This window comes from Lithobates pipiens, unplaced genomic scaffold (assembly GCF_037356315.1).
Source record: "Lithobates pipiens isolate NorthernLeopardFrog02 unplaced genomic scaffold, aLitPip1_a1.2 Scaffold_10, whole genome shotgun sequence".
Taxonomy (NCBI): Eukaryota; Metazoa; Chordata; class Amphibia; order Anura; family Ranidae; genus Lithobates; species Lithobates pipiens.
In genome coordinates this window covers 173,165,345-173,184,573 of record NW_027507686.1, presented here as the reverse complement: position 1 = coordinate 173,184,573, position 19,229 = coordinate 173,165,345, and the positions used below count along the sequence as shown (strand labels likewise).

The 19,229-nt window shown below is 45.2% G+C and overlaps 1 protein-coding gene across 1 annotated transcript in view; it reads left to right on the top strand.

Moving 5' to 3' along the window:
• The first annotated feature begins 4,092 nt into the window (after nucleotides 1-4,092).
• PNPLA2 (patatin like domain 2, triacylglycerol lipase) overlaps nucleotides 4,093-19,229 on the top strand; it is a 74,424-nt gene continuing 59,287 nt past the window's right edge. Inside the window, exons 1-2 of the mRNA XM_077459890.1 lie at nucleotides 4,093-4,245; nucleotides 4,356-4,567. Coding sequence (XP_077316016.1) covers nucleotides 4,381-4,567 — 187 coding nt within the window. The 5' untranslated portion in view covers nucleotides 4,093-4,245; nucleotides 4,356-4,380. The remainder of the gene's footprint in view (nucleotides 4,246-4,355; nucleotides 4,568-19,229) is intronic.

Sequence of the window (19,229 nt, the reverse complement as noted above, 5' to 3'; positions counted from 1 at the left end):
GCATCCACCTGTTTTCCACTAGCTGGGCTTAATTTTTTGATAAAAGGAGGATATCGTCTGGTTAGTGATAAGAATTGAGATCCAGTTCTCATAAAGTAGCTTGGATAGTGATCCGAGCCCTCGTGAGGGCTCTGAGGGAAGTGTAGGATCTGAAGGGGAGACTCTGGAATTGCAGATGGGCTGGTCGACTGAAAATCTCAGATACAGATACAGTTGTAGTATGGATGCGTGCAAGAAAGCATCCCTGAATCCTCGGGTACATCTAATTCTGCAGTTCTGGGAATCAAGTCTGACTTTCCTCCTGTGACGCAGGAAATGGCTTTCTGTAACCTTTCTGCAAAGAGTGATTTACCATAAAAAAAAGGGTATTTATATTAATTTTGTTTTGACATAGTGTTAGCTGCCCGTAGTTCTGACCACAATACCCATATGGCTATCACAAGTAGTGACATTGATCTTGCAAAGTAACGAATTGTATGCATCACCGTCTCACCAGTGAAGTTTGCTGAGAGCCATAGTTCATCCAAAGCCTTGACTATATTTTCCCTAGAAACATTTTGATGTATCACTGTTTCCATATTTTTAGTCCATGCCTACAGGGCTTTGGATACAGATAAGGCAATTGCTGACTTCCAGGTGTTTACCCACCATTTGGTAAGCTCCTTTAAGTTGGGGTCTATTCATCTATCTAAAGCAGGGGTCTCCAACCCCCGGGCCGCGGCCCGCTACCGGGCCGTAGCCCGTTTGCAGCTGGGCCGCGAAGTGTGCACTGAGATGCGGCGGCGGTGAGCAGAGCGATCACCGCACTTCCGCCCACACAGCCCTGCCGCTACACTGCTGGGGGTGAAGCAGGCGAGCAGAGAGATGACATCATCTCCCACCGCCCGCCCACATCACCGCTGTTCCGCCCACATCACCGCTGTTCCGCCCACACAGCCCAGCCAGTATACTGTTGGAGGTGAAGTGGGGGAGCAGAGAGATTACATCATCTCTCACAGCCCGACCCGCATCACCTCTGTTCTCTCTCATGCGGAACCCACCACTCCACTCTACTGCACTGCTTCTATGCTTAGTGACAATTTGCATTTAAGATGCTGCATCTAGTGGCATGTGTCTGTAGCAATCTGAATCTGGTGGCATGTGGCAAGTGACTGTGGCAATCTGCATCTGGTGGCATGTGTCTGTGGCAATCTGCATCTGGTGGCATGTGTCTGTGGCAATCCGCATCTGGTGGCATGTGTCTGTGGCAATCCGCATCTGGTGGCATGTGTCTGTGGCAATCTGCATCTGGTGGCATGTGTCTGTGGCAATCTGAATCTGGTGGCATGTGGCAAGTGACTGTGGCAATCTGTATCTGGTGACATGTGGCAATCTGCATCTGGTGGCTGTGGCAAGTGACTGTGATGACATGTTGGTGAGGGTCTTGTTCGGGTGGTGTACGGTTTATTTTAGGCAACAGACAGAAAAAGCAGCTAGAGAAAGATAAAGGAGTTAGCGACTGGTATTTCAACTGGAGCAAGGAAATTAAATTCCTGAGTAAAGAGAAAGAAATTACATTTACCGTTGGCAAAAAACAGGGTCCCCTCCAGGAGCTTCCCGCATAGGCAACCTCCTCAGATGACAACAGGCTGCCATGCTGAAAGCCCCCCAGTAATACTCAATGGAGAGAGGGGAGGGGCATCTGTGGAAGATACAACCTTCTAAAAAAATATATATTTTAACTAACAAGGGCAAAAAAAAAAGAAGAAAATTTGCCCTTATTCAAGAGGGCCACCATGACCCCAGGTCAGACAGTGAATGCGCGGCTGGCGCCACTAAGACCTATGCGGCCTGCCCGATCACCGAGCTGGCTCCTGATGTCTGCGCATGCGCAGAGCAGGCAGGAAGATGCTGGGGGACTCCGAAAAGCTGGAGCGAGGTGCGCGCCACCCACTATAGTAAACAGGAAAGAAGGTACAATATCACAAGGAGGGGAAGGTGGTGGGGGAGGAAGAAAGCGAAAAAAAGAGAGGAATGCAAGGAAAGGAAAGTGAGAGAGAATAGATGATAGAAGAGAGAAATGGAAGGATAAGGCTAATGCCGCGTACACGGGATCGGACTTTTCAGCAGACTTGGTCCGGCGGACCAGAATCCATCTGACAATTCGATCGTGTGTGGGCTCCGTCTGACTTTTTATTCCCAAAAGTCAGACGGACCTAGAAATAGAACATGTTTTAAATCTTGGTCCGCCGGACCAAGTTCCTATCGGCAAGCCCGTTTGTCTGTATGCTGGTCCGATGGACCAAATATGACACAAGGGCAGCTGCAGCACCTGCCCGTGAGAGTATCGCGCTGGTTCTCAGCTACAGGGTACTGTACACCAGGCCCTTAGGTCCGGTATGGATTTTAAGGGGAACCCCCTACGCCAAAAAAAAATCGTGGGGTCCCCCCCAAAATCCATACCAGACTCTTATCCGAGCACGCAGCCCGGCCGTTCAGGAAAGGGGGTGGGGACAAGCAAGCGCAACATGGGGGGGTGGATGCTTTGGAGAAGAGGGGCACCCTGCGGTTGGTGGGTACTGGCACTGATGACTGGTACTGCTGGCGGGTACTGATAATGGTGGCTAGTACTGGTACTGCTAGCGGGTATACTGGCTGGTACTGGTACTGCTGGTTTATACTGCTGGCTGGTACTGAGGACTGATACGGATGGTAGGTACTGGTACTGCTGGTGAGTACTGGTACTGCTGGAACTGCTGATTGGTACTATTGGCTGGTACTGGTACTACTGGTTGGTTGGTACTGCTGGCTGGTACTGTTGGTTGGTACTGATACTGGTGTCTGCTGTCCCAGATCACGGGTTCCTGTGTCCCAGCCCGCCATCCCCGAGCATAATTGTGACAGAAGCATGCAGCTGCAGTAGAGAGCAGAGCCGATGCTTCCTGTCACAGACGGAGTACATTTGGTATCTCTCCGCCTGTCGGCTCTGTTTCCTCTAGCGGCAGCTCCCGTTCTTCGCACTAATGCTCGGAGATGGTGGGTCGGGAACCTGCGATCTGGGCTTTCCGACCCGGCATCTCAGAGCAAGACATGGCGGGCCGCATGTGGCCCGTTGGCCAGCGTTGGGCACCCCTGTTGTATAGTATTAATATTACTACATTATTTATTATTATATTATATAGATTTGGTAAACAAATATCACACAACATAAAATATACATATTATTTTTTTGTTTTGATTTATAGAGTGGAGAGGGATTACAACTTCTTGTATGTGTCCCCGTTAGGGAGATATATCCTCTCTATTTGTCCTGTTTACTGTCATCACCGAGAGTAAATCCCACATTCGGAGTTGTCACCAGGGATGAGCTTAGGTGTTCGGATGATACTAGTCTGCACCTGCCTGGGCTATCCAGCCAGGAATCTGTTGATGCTCGCTGCCAATCATAATCAGTCGAGGTATGAGACTCTGGGTCGGGAATGCCATGACTGATCATGATTGGTGGTGAGTAGCTGTTTCCTGGCCGGATAGCTCAGGTGGGTTTGGACTAGTATATAAACACACCTAAACTCATCCCTGGTGGTCACTGGAACAGGAAGCGAGGGGAAATCTTATAATGGAGACGCCAGTTCTGGTAACATTCAGGAATTCCCTTATTTTGGGGGGATTCCTGACTTCCTGTTTTGGCTATGGGACAGGAAGTGAAGGGAAATCTCTACGATGGGACACAGATGGCAAAAAAAAAACTGTCAGAGGTTCTAACCCACCTTTACTCTAGCCCCACTGAAAAATCAAGTTTTGTTTTTAGTTAGAATATTTGCAGTACATTTTGGAGTTCTAAGTAATGGTGAGACTGAGGCGGGCTTGTTCCTTCACACGTCATAGAGGACAGCTGTCAGCCTGCTGGGATGTTTCCTGTGAAGTGTGAATACACGATGTGAAGCCATGGGATGTGGGACACAAGTCACACAGCAATGACAGCTCCCTGCGCTCTCCGGGGACACATTATAGGAAGTCCTGTGCTGACCACCCTCCGCCCCGCCCCCATATGAGGGTGTAGCTCCTGCATGGCCTTCCATTGGCTGCCGGGATGTTTTTCGTTCACGACATATCCACCGATAGAGGCAGCTGATTGGCTGTAACGCGGTGTGACGGCGGAAAGCAGTGTGTGTAGCCGCCCATAATAAAATAGCAGGAATGGCAAGGAGGACTAAGGACAGAGAGGGGACCGGAGAGGGACTGTGAGAGCAGAGGATACCTTCACAGGTACATCTATCATGCTGGGAGGGAGAGGAGTGTGACCGGGGGGAGGAGGAGAGGCCGGGAGGGTGAATGTTGGGGGTGATGAGTCATGTTCTCCTCTCTTCTTTCTGCAGATCGGAGGGATCCGGGGTGTCAGACATGTTCCCTCTGGACACTTACTGGAACATCTCCTTCGCTGGCTGCGGCTTCCTGGGGATCTATCACATCGGGGTCGCCAGCTGCCTGAAAGAGCACACACCTTTCCTGGTGGAAAATGCCAGAAACATCTACGGAGCGTCTGCTGGAGCCCTGACTGCGACCGCCCTGGTCAGCGGAGCCTGCCTGGGTATGGACCTCTGTACTGTGCCCTACTGACTGTCCTGTGTCTGTCTGATCTCACCCCCCCCCTCTCTATGTCTGTCTGTCCGATCACCCCCCCCTCCTCTATGTCTGTCTGTCCGATCACCCCCCCCCCCTCCTCTATGTCTGTCTGTCCGATCACCCCCCCCCCCTCCTCTATGTCTGTCTGTCCGATCACCCCCCCCCCCCCTCCTCTATGTCTGTCTGTCCGATCACCCCCCCCCCCTCCTCTATGTCTGTCTGTCCGATCACCCCCCCCCTCCTCTATGTCTGTCTGTCCGATCACCCCCCCCCTCCTCTATGTCTGTCTGTCCGATCACCCCCCCCCCCTCCTCTATGTCTGTCTGTCCGATCACCCCCCCCCCCCCGATCACCCCCCCCCCCTCCTCTATGTCTGTCTGTCCGATCACCCCCCCCCCCCTCCTCTATGTCTGTCTGTCCGATCACCCCCCCCCCCACCCCCTCCTCTATGTCTGTCTGTCCGATCACCCCCCCCCCCCCCCTCTATCTGTCCGATCACCCCCCCCCCCCTCCTCTATGTCTGTCTGATCATCATCTTCTCCTTTCTTTCGTCTCCTCCTCTCTTCTCCTCTCTTCTTTTCTCCTTTCCCTCTTCTTTTCTTCACTTTTCTGTGTCTCTTGGATCTGGTGTCATGCTCCTCTCCTTTATTTGTCTCTCCCTCTGTTTTGATACTTACAAGTGATAGCACTGCTATCCATTTCCAGTAGTTTTGAATGTTGCTTACAGTGACTTTAATAAGTTTGGGTGATAACCTGACCAGTTACAGACCGATTCCCAGTTGTCCTCATTGTAAAATACAGGCGACCCATACCGGTAACTGGTGTTTACATCCTAAGCTCCTTTCATAAGATGAAGCTTATTGTTGTAAACAACTTTCAGAGGTCAGCTAAGGAAGAACTGTAATCTACTGTGTATGGGAACCGCGCTAATGTATATTTCGTAGCACGTTCTTCTCCTACATGCTACTTTGTAAATACTGTGTTGCAATCATGTAAAATATTTACAGGATAAAACAAAGTACAATATAAAATATATCAGACAGCAGTAAAGCTTCTTCATGTTTTGTTTGTAGTTGAGACCCACCGACCGATTTCATAAGAGGAGTTCCATTTACTAACTGTTACGCTGGTTTCTATAGGTTGTAAAGTCTAGTGTGTTTTTGTATGTAGCAGATAGATAATAATAATTTAAAAGAGATATATTTCATTATATTGTGTGCACATGAGCAGCTCAGATGCACTGCTTTATATTTCCCCATGAGCTCTTCTATGTGTGAATCTATTGCAGACAAAACACGCTATCAGGTGACTTTCCCGGCTGCTTGGCTAAGCAGATCCTATATACAGCTTCCATGTGTAACATTACAAACAAAGAGGAAGCATTTTTGTCTCCTCAGCATCTACGTTCTAGAGTCTTCTGCTTTTTTAAAAATATATTTGAATAATCTACTGTACCATAGTATATTAATATGGCATCATTGTTATTGATTAGTCAGCTATCTTGCTAAATATTTATCATTTGATGCTGAATCTATGGTTACTGATCTGCATGAGTTTTTATGTGATTTGCTGTCACTGTTCTTGTTTGTTGCTGTCACACTGGTAAATGTTGTTGGTTATGTTTCAGGTGACTTTGTCAATGTAGTCGTCCACACTGTAGTACATGTGTATTCTCCTTGGGGGTTATCTACTAAAGGCAAGTGCACTTAAAAATGCTTTGTAAGTGCAGTCACTGTAGATCTGAGGGGGACATGCAAGGAAAATGAACAGAATTTTAGCTTGCACATGATTGGATGATAAAATCGGCAGAGCTTCCACTCTTTTCTGATCTACCCCTTAGATTTAGAGCGACTGCAATTTCAGTGCAAAGTGGACTTGCCTTTCGTAAATAATCCCCCCTTGGACTTTTTCACTTTTTGTTTAGGGTTTCGATCTGACATTTAAAATCAGTTTAACTAGGATTTTTGCAATTTGATTTGGACCCCCATTTAGAAGTGTGAACATTCACTTTACCTACCAGAGACTCAACAGGGTTCTTGGCGTTCATATGTGGGCAGGAAGCAGTCTGTATTCAGGGCTGTCAAAGTATGTGAACAAAAGGTGACCGTACTCCAATATTCAGACGTATAAATGCTTTAATCATAAAAATCCACACATAACATCACTACACCACAATACAATAGGACCGTAGGAGCAACCTTGCTGCTAGAGTGCTGTTGTATCATGGCCTAGTGATGTTATGCGTGGATTTTTATGATTAAAGCTTTTACACTTCTGAAGATTGGAGTACGGTCACCCCTTTTGCTCATACTTTGACAGTCTTCCACGGACTGGACCAGCACCAAATTTTCAGTACAGCTTTTGTATCACCTGTAGTGGTGCTGCAGCCTCTTTGTCTTGTATTCAGGGCTGATCATCACCGTGTAAATGCTGCATGACCGACTACCTGTAAACAGCTGAAAAATAGCTGCATGGGCTCTCGGCCTCCTATTTCTTTAAATTGGGCAGCTACACTGCAAAGGAGATTATTATTATTATAATTTTTTTTTTTTTTATTTTTTAAATCTGAATGTGTCAATTTTTACTTTAAAATAATAAATGTTTAGTGTTAAATAGGTGGACCACAATGTGGTCTTGGGGAACCTCTTCCAAAATAAATGTATTGGGGGAGAGTGGGAAAAATGTCCCATACAATGATGGTCAAAGTAAAAAATACCCAGCAATGGCTCAGATCATTGGTGCCATGCAGCTGGCTTTGCCAAGTGATATTGGATATGGAACTATATCCAGGCAGCAGATGAGCAAAGTGCAAGGAACCTCTAGCTGGGTGAAACTTAGTTGAGACTGGAAGACATTTGTAGACTTCGTAAGTATTTACTCCCCTATGTCCATACTTTCTAGAGCTGCGGGTCTTTTGGGGTGAGTCTCTACCAGATTTGCATATTTGACCTGCTTCTAATTCGTGCCTATTCCTCATGGTAAAAATTTCCTTTTCCTGGCAGGCTGTTTGTTAATGTTAGTCTGCTCCGGTGGTGCTATGGCTCTTAAGGTTAATGTCCTTCTGATAGGAGAACCTCCTCTGCATTCGCAGATCTCATGTAGACTGAACCAGATTTTCCTCTAGAATTGCCTTCTGTTTGTTTTCAGCCATCATGTCCTCTATCCAGATTAGTTTCTTAATACCTGTGGAAGGAGGGAACGTTTATTGGCACTGTGCTTCCTCATGGGGAGTTGTTTTCTTAGGCTTATGCTATGAGCACTTTGCATGTGGCTACTTTCACACTGGGGCGGACGGGCGCCTTTGGTAAAGCGGCGCTATATTTATCGGTGCTATTCGGCCGCTAGTGGGGCGGTTTTATACTTCCCCCCCCCCTCCCCCCCCCACCGCTAGCGTCTGTAAAAGAGTTAAAATCGCCCGCAAAGCGGCTGTTTGCCAGCGGGTTTGCAGTGCTGCCCCATTGTTTTCAATGGGAAGGGGCACTTTGGGAGTGGTAATACACTGCTCCTATAGCGCTGCAAAGATGCAGCTTGCAGGACTTTTTTGACCACCCTGCAAGCGCACCGATCCAGTGTGAAAGCCCTTGGGGCTTTCACATTGGATTGAATTGAGGGTCTCTTCCAGGGCGCTTTGCAGGTGCTATTTTTAGCACTATAGCACCTGAAAGATGTTAAGATGTTTCTTGTAGTTGGTTACCAGGTTTGCACACATCTCAGGAGTCATTTTGGTCCACTGTTCTTTACAGATCTTCTCTAAATCCTTAAGGTTTCTAGGCTATCGCTTGGCAACTCGACGTTTCAGCTCCCTCCATAAATTTTTCTATAGGATTTAGGTCTGGAGACTGGCTTCTTCTTGACCCCCTGCTTTGTTGCCTTGGTGGTAAGTTTTGGGTCATTGTCATGCTGGAAGACCCATCTTCAGTGTTCTGGCTGAAGCAAGAAGGTTCTCATCCAAAATTTTACAGTTCATTGGCCCTGTATTGTGGCAAAGTTTGACTGTACATTTAGAGAGAAACAGACCCAAAGCATAATGTTTTCATCTCTGTGCTTGACTGTAGGGATGGTGTTCTTGGGGTCGGTCAGCTTTTTCAAGGTGAGTTAATGCCAAAGAGCTCAATTTTGGTTTCATCTAACCACAGCACTTTCTCCCAATCCTTCTCTGAATCATTTAGATGTTCATTGGCAAACTTCAGATGGGTCTATACATGTACCTTCTTGAGGAAGGGGACCTTGCGGGCGCTGCAGGATTTCAAGCCGTGGCGGCGTATTGTGTTGCCAATGATTTGTTTGGTTACTGTGGTCCCAACTACCTTGAGATCATTCACAAGCTTTTCCCATGTAGTTCTGGGCTGATTCCTCACTTTCCTCATGATCATCCTTAACCCTTGAGTCAAAATCTTGCAAGGAGCTCCAGACCAAGGGCAATTGATGGTTATTTTGTATTTCTTCCATTTGCAAATAAACACTCCAACAGATCCCTTTTCCATGTTTGTATACCACATGTCTTCTGTTTTTCTTGTTGTATTGGCCAGCATTGTGGTGCATCCAGGGTGTACTTGTCCCAGGGCCTTTTTTATTTTTATTTTTTTTCAGTTGATGGTCTCTACAGTTGCTTTAAGCCGCGTACACACGGGCGGATTGTATGGCCTACTTAGTCCGTCGAAACACATTTCAGCGGACAGTCCGCTCGTGTGTGTGTGGGCTTCAGCGGACTTTTTCAGCGTGCAGTCTGGCGTACTAAGTATTTCGGAATTTCCGTAATACTGTCCGTCATACTTTGGTTTCAGCGGACAATCCGCTCGTGAGTAGGCTAGTTCGACGAACTAAGAATGGCGCATGCTCAGAAAGGATTTACACGGCGGAAGGTTGCATTGCTGTGTATTGGACTTCCTATTTCTAGTCCCGTCGTACGTGCTGTACACGTCATCGCACAAGCTTTTCGACGGACTGTTTGTGCATCCGTGTGTGGTTAAGTCCGTTCATTCGAAAGTATGACGGACTGTCCGTCGGTTTGTATGACGGACTAAGTAGGCCATACAATCCGCCCGTGTGTACGCGGCTTTAGAGTTACTATTGACCTGTGACTAATCCTGTCAGAGTTTCAGTGAATGGCTGAGTTGAGACATTCCTGTTGTGCCATTTGTGTTCATTTTTTTCAACAATTGGTTTAATGGTACTGCAAGAGATGTTCAAAATATGAGATTTTATTGTAATAATTGGCCTCACTTGTTGCTTTTCCAGAACTTCTAACATGGACTTGTTATGCGTGGTGTGTGATATATATAATCATAATTTTTATACCAAGCATGTGGCTCCCTGTGTCCAGTATAGGGATGGCATATTGCTGCATCCCCAGTGGCTCTCCGGATGTGAGATGGAAAGAATTAGCTGTAACCACGCTAGGCAAATGTAAGTTTAAAAAAATAATTCCTGTGGTTGAGCTTTATTCTTAACTGATTATGAAAAGGAGCACTGTAAGCAAGGTTTGAACAGGACTTTGACATTGGATATTAATTCAAAGTTCATTCAGATCAGCAAATTTGAGGTGAACTGGTGTCTGCTTTATCGTTGTGTCACATTGGTTAAGCATTCTTGCTTTATGCTATTTAATCTAGTTTAGGTTCCTACAAGGGACTCCATGTTTGAGAGTCTATTTGTTCTTGTATTTGGCTTTCCTTCCATAAGCCAGAAGTATGCTGGCACTGGCTTGTAGCGGTACGGTAATTGTTTGTACCCAGCAAATCCCCTGAAAATATAGATCTTGTTAGGCTCATGAAAACCATTAGGTGCACTTTTCAAAGCATCCTTCAACCACAGGCTTGTGCACAGGGCATGCCAGGTGTGCCTGGGGACCTCCTAATCACCCTGTGTGGTGCAGATTCCCCCTATATGACCCCGATATGTCACCAAAGCCCCCTAATGGAGCTCCTAAATGCATTTTAAGGGGAAAAAATTATCTAATAAAAAGTGTGTGTAAAATATATATATCATTTTGAGCTTTGGGGTGCATACCCTAATGCAATAGGCTGTGCACCCCTATGCTTGATACTTATAGAAAGCCAATCATGTGGGTTGGGTTTTTTTTTTAGCCTTCAACATGTATAGGAGCAGTGTGAACAGCAAGCTTTTGCAGAGCTTTCAACAAGCTTTGTTGCGTCTTTTAGAGTGCCATTCAGGTCCAGTTTGTAATGTTGAACACCGATCCTAGTGGGAGTGTTGATTGCCACTGCTTCAGCAGGCTTTCAAGAAGTGTTGAAGCCTGCTAGCAGACTGTTAAAGTGGCCACGATGAGGTGTGAGAGAGCGTGGGACTGCGTAAGGGGACGCTGAGTGTGTTCTACCCTCTGCAGGACAGATTGGGGAGGACAATTGTGTAAATGGCTGAAGAAGTGGGCAATGGTTGGGGAATGGAGTACAACATTTTAATATACCGGGGACACATTGGTGCATGTTGACTTTTTGGGGAAATGAGTCTAGAGGTGAACTTATCCTGTGTTAGGTTCCCAACTCCTTTAATAAAGCGATACTAAAGTCTTGTGTGGTGTTTTTGGCTGACTTAGATTGACAGCAGCGGGAGTCAATGTCGCCTCGCTGCTGTCTCAGCCAATGAGGGCAGTCCCAGGCAGCCGACAACATCGTTGGATCTAGATAAGGGCTCAGGTAAGTATTTAGCCCCGTACACACGAGAGGACTTATGTCCGACAGACTTCCAAAGGAGTTCCGTCGGAGTTCTGCTGGAATTCCGACGGAGTTCTGACAGACTTTTCGGCCGAACGGACTTGGCCACACACGATCACACTAAACTCAGACGGATTCGAACGTGATGACGTACGACCCGACTCGAATAAGGAAGTTCATAGCCAGTAGCCAATAGCTGCCCTAGCGTCGGTTTTAGTCCGTCGGAGTAGCATACACACGAGCGGATTTTTCGAAAGGGGACCGGGTCCGGCGGAGTTCCTTCGGAAAAATTTGAAGCATGTTCCATATTCTAAAGTCCTTCGGACTTTGGTGAGTCAAAAGTCCGTTGCAGCCCACACACGATCGGATAGTCTGACGGACTCAGTCCTTCGGACTTTGGATGTTGAAAAGTCCGCTCGTGTGTACGCGGCATTAGGGGTGCTGAAGGAGGATGCTGCACACAGTTTTTTTTTTTTTTTTATTATCTTAATGCCTTTACACCCACTTTAAATTGGCACAATTGAAGGAAAGTCACGTTCCCCAGTGGGGACACAACAATAAAAACTACCAGAGGTTCTAACCCTTTCGTACCAAAAAAAGTTTTGTTTTTTTAGATGCTGCTTCTTCTTTTTTTTTTTTTTTATGTGTAGGAGATATCCTGAGCCTTGCTGTTCAGGTGTTGCAGGCATTATGTGTTTATCTGAATCTCCTCTTAGGGCCCCTTTTATCTCTTGTGCCACTGTATATTGCTCAGTGACACAGCATTATAAATGAGAATGGTCAGACTTTGCTCTGTGCCCCTGAGAACTGCTGTCCTGAAGATTACATATCAGTTGCTTAGTAAAGTACATGCCCTTTTCACTGTGACGGAAGGATGGGTGCCTACAATTAGAGAGGGAACAGGTGGTAACTAGAAACAGAAATCTCGCTTGTCACCTGCCTGTAACTTCATACCGGTTGTTCCTAGAAGGCAGGTGACCTGCATTGCTATGATCTTTCTGAACAAGAAGAAACAGTGAAGCTTACCAGTATTTACAATAGGTAGACAAATTCCTAGCCAAACAGCCGGTATTCAATTAATGTAAAGCCTAACTGAAAGGCATCTGCTAATAAAGGTGTTTGCTAAAGCACTATGTATTGTAAACAGTTGCCTTTTTTTATTTTATTTTTTTTATATATTTTTAAATGCAAATCTGAATTTAATACAATACTTATTTTGACCCTATTTATTTTTTATCCTTTTTGTGTTCTGATCTCCTGCAACCCTCTGCAGCTTTTAGGCCCCATTCACACCTGAGCGTAGTGTTTTCAGGCAGAAAATCACGCGATTTTGCTGCGTTTTTTTTTTACGGCGATTTTGTGCAGGGCAAAAGGTCACCAATGTAAAAAGAAAAACGCCCAAATATGCCCGATTCGAGTGAAATAAAAGGGTCCAGAACTTGTTTGAGCTTCAGGCGTTCGGCTTCAGGTGACTTGGAGTGGAGATGTGCACCACCTCCATTGAGAATAATAGATTTTTTTTTTTTTTTTTTTCCTTCCCCCCCCCCCCTCCAGCGTTTTGTAGCTTGAGGCTTCAAGCTGAAAAACACTCAGGTGTGAATGGGGCCTTACACATAGACTAAAGTCGGCCATGCATGGTTTAGAATCTTGGCTTGTTCAGCAGTAACTGGCAGATATCCGAACCGTTAATGGGTAGGCTGATTGTACCAAGTTGAAGCTCGATCAACTAGAATACAACCAGCAGCCTGCTGGATTCTCTTGCGATTATCGCTAGCGGCTACTATAGCTGCTATCGAGAATCTAGGCTTCCCCCGCCCACCCTGTTGGGAGCAGACAATTGCTCAGCAGGAGGGATTCCCCTTTCAGCACTGATTGTGTTGATAGGGGAATCGCGCACATTTCTTATCTGCAGAAATGTTCACTTTGTATGGCCTACCTTGGTGTATTGGGTGTATAAACATTTTTCAAAGGAAGACCATTAGCAACTCGCATGAATTGAGGAAGTACCACACAAATCTGTAGAACACCGGACCATGTCTGCACAGTTTGTGTTGGAATTGTCACTTTTTTTTTTTTTTTTTGTAGATTTCATACTTGCCTAGGTGGATGCTGCATCAGACCGATGCTGCATCTGTCCCCCCCGCCCCCTCTTCACTGAAAACCGAGCCATCGAACACCGCTGATGGCTCGGTTCTCTCACCTCCCCGAGCGGAGAGCTGCTGCCTGTCAATCAGCATCTCTCCTCCCTGCTGCTCCACGCTCATTGGAGCTCTGAGCTGTGGAGGGGCTGGAAGTGGCAGTCTCAGTGGCTTGCTGAGACTGCCATCAGTCCAGGCAGCTGGCGGACCCAGACTTCCTAAGTCAGGATGACACGGTGCCTGAACTGATTCCAGTGACATGAGTGGAGAGCGGAGTTTAGACCGCTCTCTACTGAGAACAAGTCATGGGAGTGCAAAATAAATTGCACTCCTGTGACCTATAGGAGAAGCCCAGTCAAACAAGCTCAGGCTGGGCTTCTCCTTTTTAATTTCTCACGAAAGCAATTTTGTTCACCCTAGGAGCAATCCAATACAGAGCAATACGTTTGCGGGCTATGTATAATGGGCATATAATTTCTATATGTGCATGGGGAGTAAGAGATTGCTCCTCGAGCGCCAAGCAGGCAGACAATAGGATCCCTCAGGAGTTAAAACATGTATACCTGTGATATATTGCCAATAAACTCATTCCAATAGCGGATGAGCTTAGGGCATCTCCAGAGCATGTGCACAAGATCGCCATGATCTCGAGCACATTTTGGTCAGATAGGCGTATCTCTACGCCCCCATTTATGTAATTGAACTGGAGTCCAGTACACCCTGTGTAGTAAATAAAGATGAGTTTGTATGAAGCGGATACTGAGACCAATGGGGCAGAAGATGAGCATAGCTCCCACTTTTCAGCATCTATGGAATGGTCACTTTTTTAACCTTCATCAGACTCCTACTGTATGTGACACGTGAGGACAGTTGGGAGACAGTTTTCAGTGACTGAATCCTAAGGATTCTTTTGGAAAATAATTTGTATGCACTTAGGCTTTAACTATGTAATTATTTTAATGACAGCTGCAAATTTAATTGTTTTGAAAATTACTTTTTACGTTGCAAGCTTATGAGATTTTGGCGCTTGTGTTTAAATATGCTTGCAAACCTGTCAGAAACCTGCATGTTTCAGACTGAGATTGATATTGAGCCCACCCCCTACTGTCTTCAGTCATATTATGGGAAGTTTTACATCTGGATTAGTATTTTTGGCTCTTTCCATTGAAATAAATGTGCTTCAATGAATGTCATTATGCACATCAACGTGTGTTAAAGCCTAAGTGCATCCAAAATCAAAAACAGAAAAAATCAGCATAAGGGACATAACTTGCAGTCAGTAGGATGTGTCCCTTGTGCTGATTCCTCATCTAGAGGGTCCCACTGTGCCTTTCCTTCAAGCTGATCTATTCATAGAAGCAATTAAAAAGGCTTCCATGATTGAAACCGGATCTATAAATGGAGGGGCAGGAGCTATCAATCATCCGCCTGTACTGCATCCATAATCCTCCTACTACAGCTTCTAACAAATGGACTTGTAAGTTATGTTCCTTTTTTTTTACTTATTTTTCTGTTCGTGATTTGGCCGCTATTTATTTTTGTAATTTTTATTGACTGTTTTCCTGTACAAAAAAAAAATGCACCCTTTTTGTCTCCAGATTTCAAAAAGAATACAGAGCAAAATTCACATAAAATTATTTAAGTAGCACAATAAAGATATTGTGCATTCCAGATGCTGCTTATTATTTTTTTTTATTTTTTTTATTTATTTTTTTACGTCCCGCCAGTGCATTGCCCCACTGAGAAAGCACTCGGGGTCTCACACTGGGCCTGAAGGGGAGGTGTTTTTCAGGAGCTATTTTTAGCCCAAAAGCGCATGGAAAAAATGCCCCAGTGTAAAAGGGGTCTTAAGCTAGACTGACCCTCCTCCAGGACTCCGCCCCAAATGTAGGCCTATGATTCCAAACACGTTAACAGCCTGTGTAAGAATTAACTGATATTTCTATTGACTAACGCTTTTTTAAAGGAATGATTTGAAAGGAAAGATTATTTTGTTCTGTTTTTGTCACAAATAGAGGAAGGAAAGAAGCTGTAAACTTGCAGCCACTTCCACGTCCCATTGAACTTTGGCACACTTCAGCGCAACAGTGTTCTCATAAGTGTGGTGCAGGCCATTTCCTGGCAAGATAATTTATTTGGCTAAAAGTCATGTGCAAAATGCACCCTTACACAACTCTGATTTCAAAAGCAGAAGGCTGACAGGTTTCTATGGACTATTGCATTGCCTAGCCAAAGTGATGTTTTTAAAGGCAGGCTCCTCTTTTTTATTTTATAACAAACCTGTCATACTCCCCTTCTCTGTGCAGTGGGTTTGTACAGACCAGCTCTGATCCTCCTCTCATTCTCCCCACCAGCGCTCCTGGCCCCTCCATCCTGCCAAGCTCCCCCATAGCAAGCAGGTTCACTCCCGAGCCTCTGCTCTGTCCATTCACACTTGGAGCCTGGCTTGGCATCTTCCCCCTACTGCTCTCCTCATTGTCTCACTAGCTGTGATTGACCATCTCAGCCAATGAGGAGGAAGAGAGCCACTGCTCTCGTGCACATTGCTGAATTGAGATGGGGTTCGGGTAAGTATAAGAGTGGCTGCTGCACACCGTTTTTTTTTTTTTTACCTTCATGCATGCAGGTAAAGAACCTTGAGCCTTTACAACGACTTTAAAACCCCTTTCACAGTGAAGCGTTTTTCAGGCGCCTTAGGGCTAAAAATATCGCCTGTAAAGTGCCTGAAAAACACCTCTCAAGCTTGCCCAGTGTGAAAGCCTGAGTGCTTTCACACTGGGGTCTGCACTTGCAGGACCGGAAAAAAAAAAGTAAGCAAGCAGCATCTTTGGGGCGGTGAAGGAGCGGTGTATACACCACCCCTTCACCGCCCCTGCCATTGAAATCAGTGGGCAGCAATGCCAAAGCGCTTCAACAGTGGCACTTTGCAGGAGCTTTTAACCCTTTCTTCGGCTGCTAGCAGGGTTAAAATCAACCAGGAGACTATGCTATCACAGAAATAAAAATTCAGGACAAAACAAATGGCTACAACAACAGTATTTCTGAGATGAAAGCATAATCTTCTATCACGGACAAGCTATTTTCTACAGTGGCATAGCTCAACTTCTGGGCCTTGGTGCAAAATATGAGCCAAGGGCCCAGAATTTCAATACCATACCCACTCAAAGACACTAAAACCTTAGACTACCTGGTAATTTATTTTTTATTTCCAAACTGTTTCCACACTGTTTTCTATAACTAACTCTTCTGCAGTAAAATACTCCATTTGTGTCTCACACATTCCCTCTCCCAGGCACTGCAGCTCCATGGAGGGAGGCTGTAGGTCAGTAGTTGGGGGTTCAACTGCCTGTTTTTAATTTTTCACCGCATGTGTGAAAGAAACCTTGAAGTGGAACTAAAGGCTTTTTTACAACAGACTGCCAGCAGGAAAGCTATTATCACAGGAGAGACATGAGTCAGATGTGCAATAAAATGCATCTACCTGTTTGTTTGCCGTCTTCTGCGGAATATAAACTGTGCTGCTCAGCTCTGCGTGCATCGCCCCCACTGTCCTCATGTGCATACAGCGGAGTTACATCATTATGTGGCGACCAATGGAAATAAAATAATAAAAGGCGAGCACCCAGGGAGAAAATGCCTGCATGGACGAGGAACCCATAATGTTGGAGAGGAGGTAAGTTTAGTTCCACTTTTAAATAAACTTTTTTTTTTTTTTTTTTTCTTTTTTAAAGCAGTAGTAAACTGCAGGTGGCTAAGAGAAAAAAAAAAAAGAAAAAATTCCCTGCAGGCCAAAGTCACAATCTGCTAGTATGCATCGCAGATTATGAGAAACTTACCTTTGACTGAAGCCCTGCAGTGCCGCGATGTCATCGCTGAGGGCTGACCTCTCCCCCCCCTCCGGTCTTCCTTCTGGGTTTGCGGCCTCCGGCTACATCAGTGGCTGGAGGCATGATGATGTTGCTCCTGTACATGCGTGCCAGAGTCGCCATTTACAACACGGGTTCTGAAGGTCCAGCACTGTAAGCCGGACCTTCAGAGCACATACAGTGGTGATGTCATCGGCTGCATGCACTCTGAATCAGATATTCACAGTACCCACAGGTAAGCTTTATTGTAGACTTACCTGTAGGTTTGGGTTGCCACCTCAACCCTTTAAACCCGAACACATATGAATTGCACGGGTTCTGAGGCTAATTTAATGCAGATAAGGCACCAAGTGAGTTTAATTACCACATTAATTGGCCACAGAACCTGTCTAATTAATGTGTTCAGTTTTAAAGGGATGAGGTGGCAACCCTACTGTAGGTACAAGTGGTGTAAAAGCATTTACTACCACTTTAATATTCTATAAGTTAACATGCTTCAGTAATTAAGGAAACCTGCTACTACAAGTTGTGTACAAGGTACGTGATAAGATCAGCGGCCTCCACTCTGGAGTTAAATGTAACATAACCAGTGTTTAGAGCTGCATGTGAGCCATTGTTGTGTGAGGAGGATGGAGGCCTGCTCTCTCCTGTCTGCAAGGGTAACTGACGGTCATTAAACTCGAGTAACCTCTCCGTATCTCCTCCTCATACCTCTGCTACAGCCTGAGGTGCTGCATAACAAGCCAAGCTCTACAACTGAGCACTGTAGCATGTTCCGAATCCTACAGTAGTTCCCAGGATCTGTTGGCTTTATAGGAAATCATGAGAGGCAATGGCATGTGCTATTTTAGTCCGTCTATTGCTGGACAGTACCAAATGCTCCAATTCAATTGCATTGAGTACAGTTGCTGAAATAATGGCATAGAGAGGATGCAATTAATCACAAGTTCTAATATAATCAAGCAATTTCATTTCAGTGTTTTTATCAATACAAATTATTTGACATTGTAGGCACATTAAAGGTATTAAATATGAAAATTACAATTTTGGGGGTTATTTACGAAAGGCAAATCCACTTTGCACTTGGAAGTGCAGTCGCTCTAAATCTAAGGGGTAGATCTGAAATAAGTGGAAGCTCTGCTGATTTTATCATCCAATCATGTGCAAGCTATAATGCTGTTTTTTTTTTTTTTTTTTTTTTCATTTTCCCCCTCGAATTTACAGCAACTTGACTTCCAAGTGCACTTTTTAAGTGCACTTGCAGTGCAAAGTGGATTTTCTTTTAGTAAATAACCCCCTTTGTGTCCCATTCTTACTATGTGATTACATAATGGTAATGTAATAGTTTTCTTTGAGCACAGTTTATGCTCAGAACTGCTGTGAAAGTGGCGCATGCAGAATCCAGGCAGGTGGGGCACAAACGCCCTTCTCGCCTAGGCCAGGAGTGCTGCTTTTGCAGCACAAAAAAACACCTTTTTAAAAACGTATAATCAGTTGTGAGATGGGGAGAGGAAAATGGGCTAAATTAGTTAGTTTGAGATTAAGGTCCGCTTTAAATTTCCTGCACCACTCTCACTCCAACCCCAACCAACTCGCCCACCGCCACCAAGATGACAAAATATATAAAACTAGTATAGAGAAACTTTTTGTTTTTTTCCTATGGTTTCTTTTGTTAATATTAGGAAGATCAGTTTTAGAACAAAAAGTTAAAAATCTGGAAAATTTTGTTCAGTGACAGTAGAACTTTTATCAAGATATGTAAAGCCTAAGATTAGGTAAAACATTTCTAAAAAATCAGGCCTAGTGTGAAGTGTTCTTGGGCTGGCCCTAGTATAAATCTGAAGTCCTCCCAGCGCTTGACCTGTGACAGACGCTTATCTGCTCACCTCCTACATTCATAGAAACTTTAATATAGCTTCCATAAATTAAAATTGATCTGTGAATGGAAG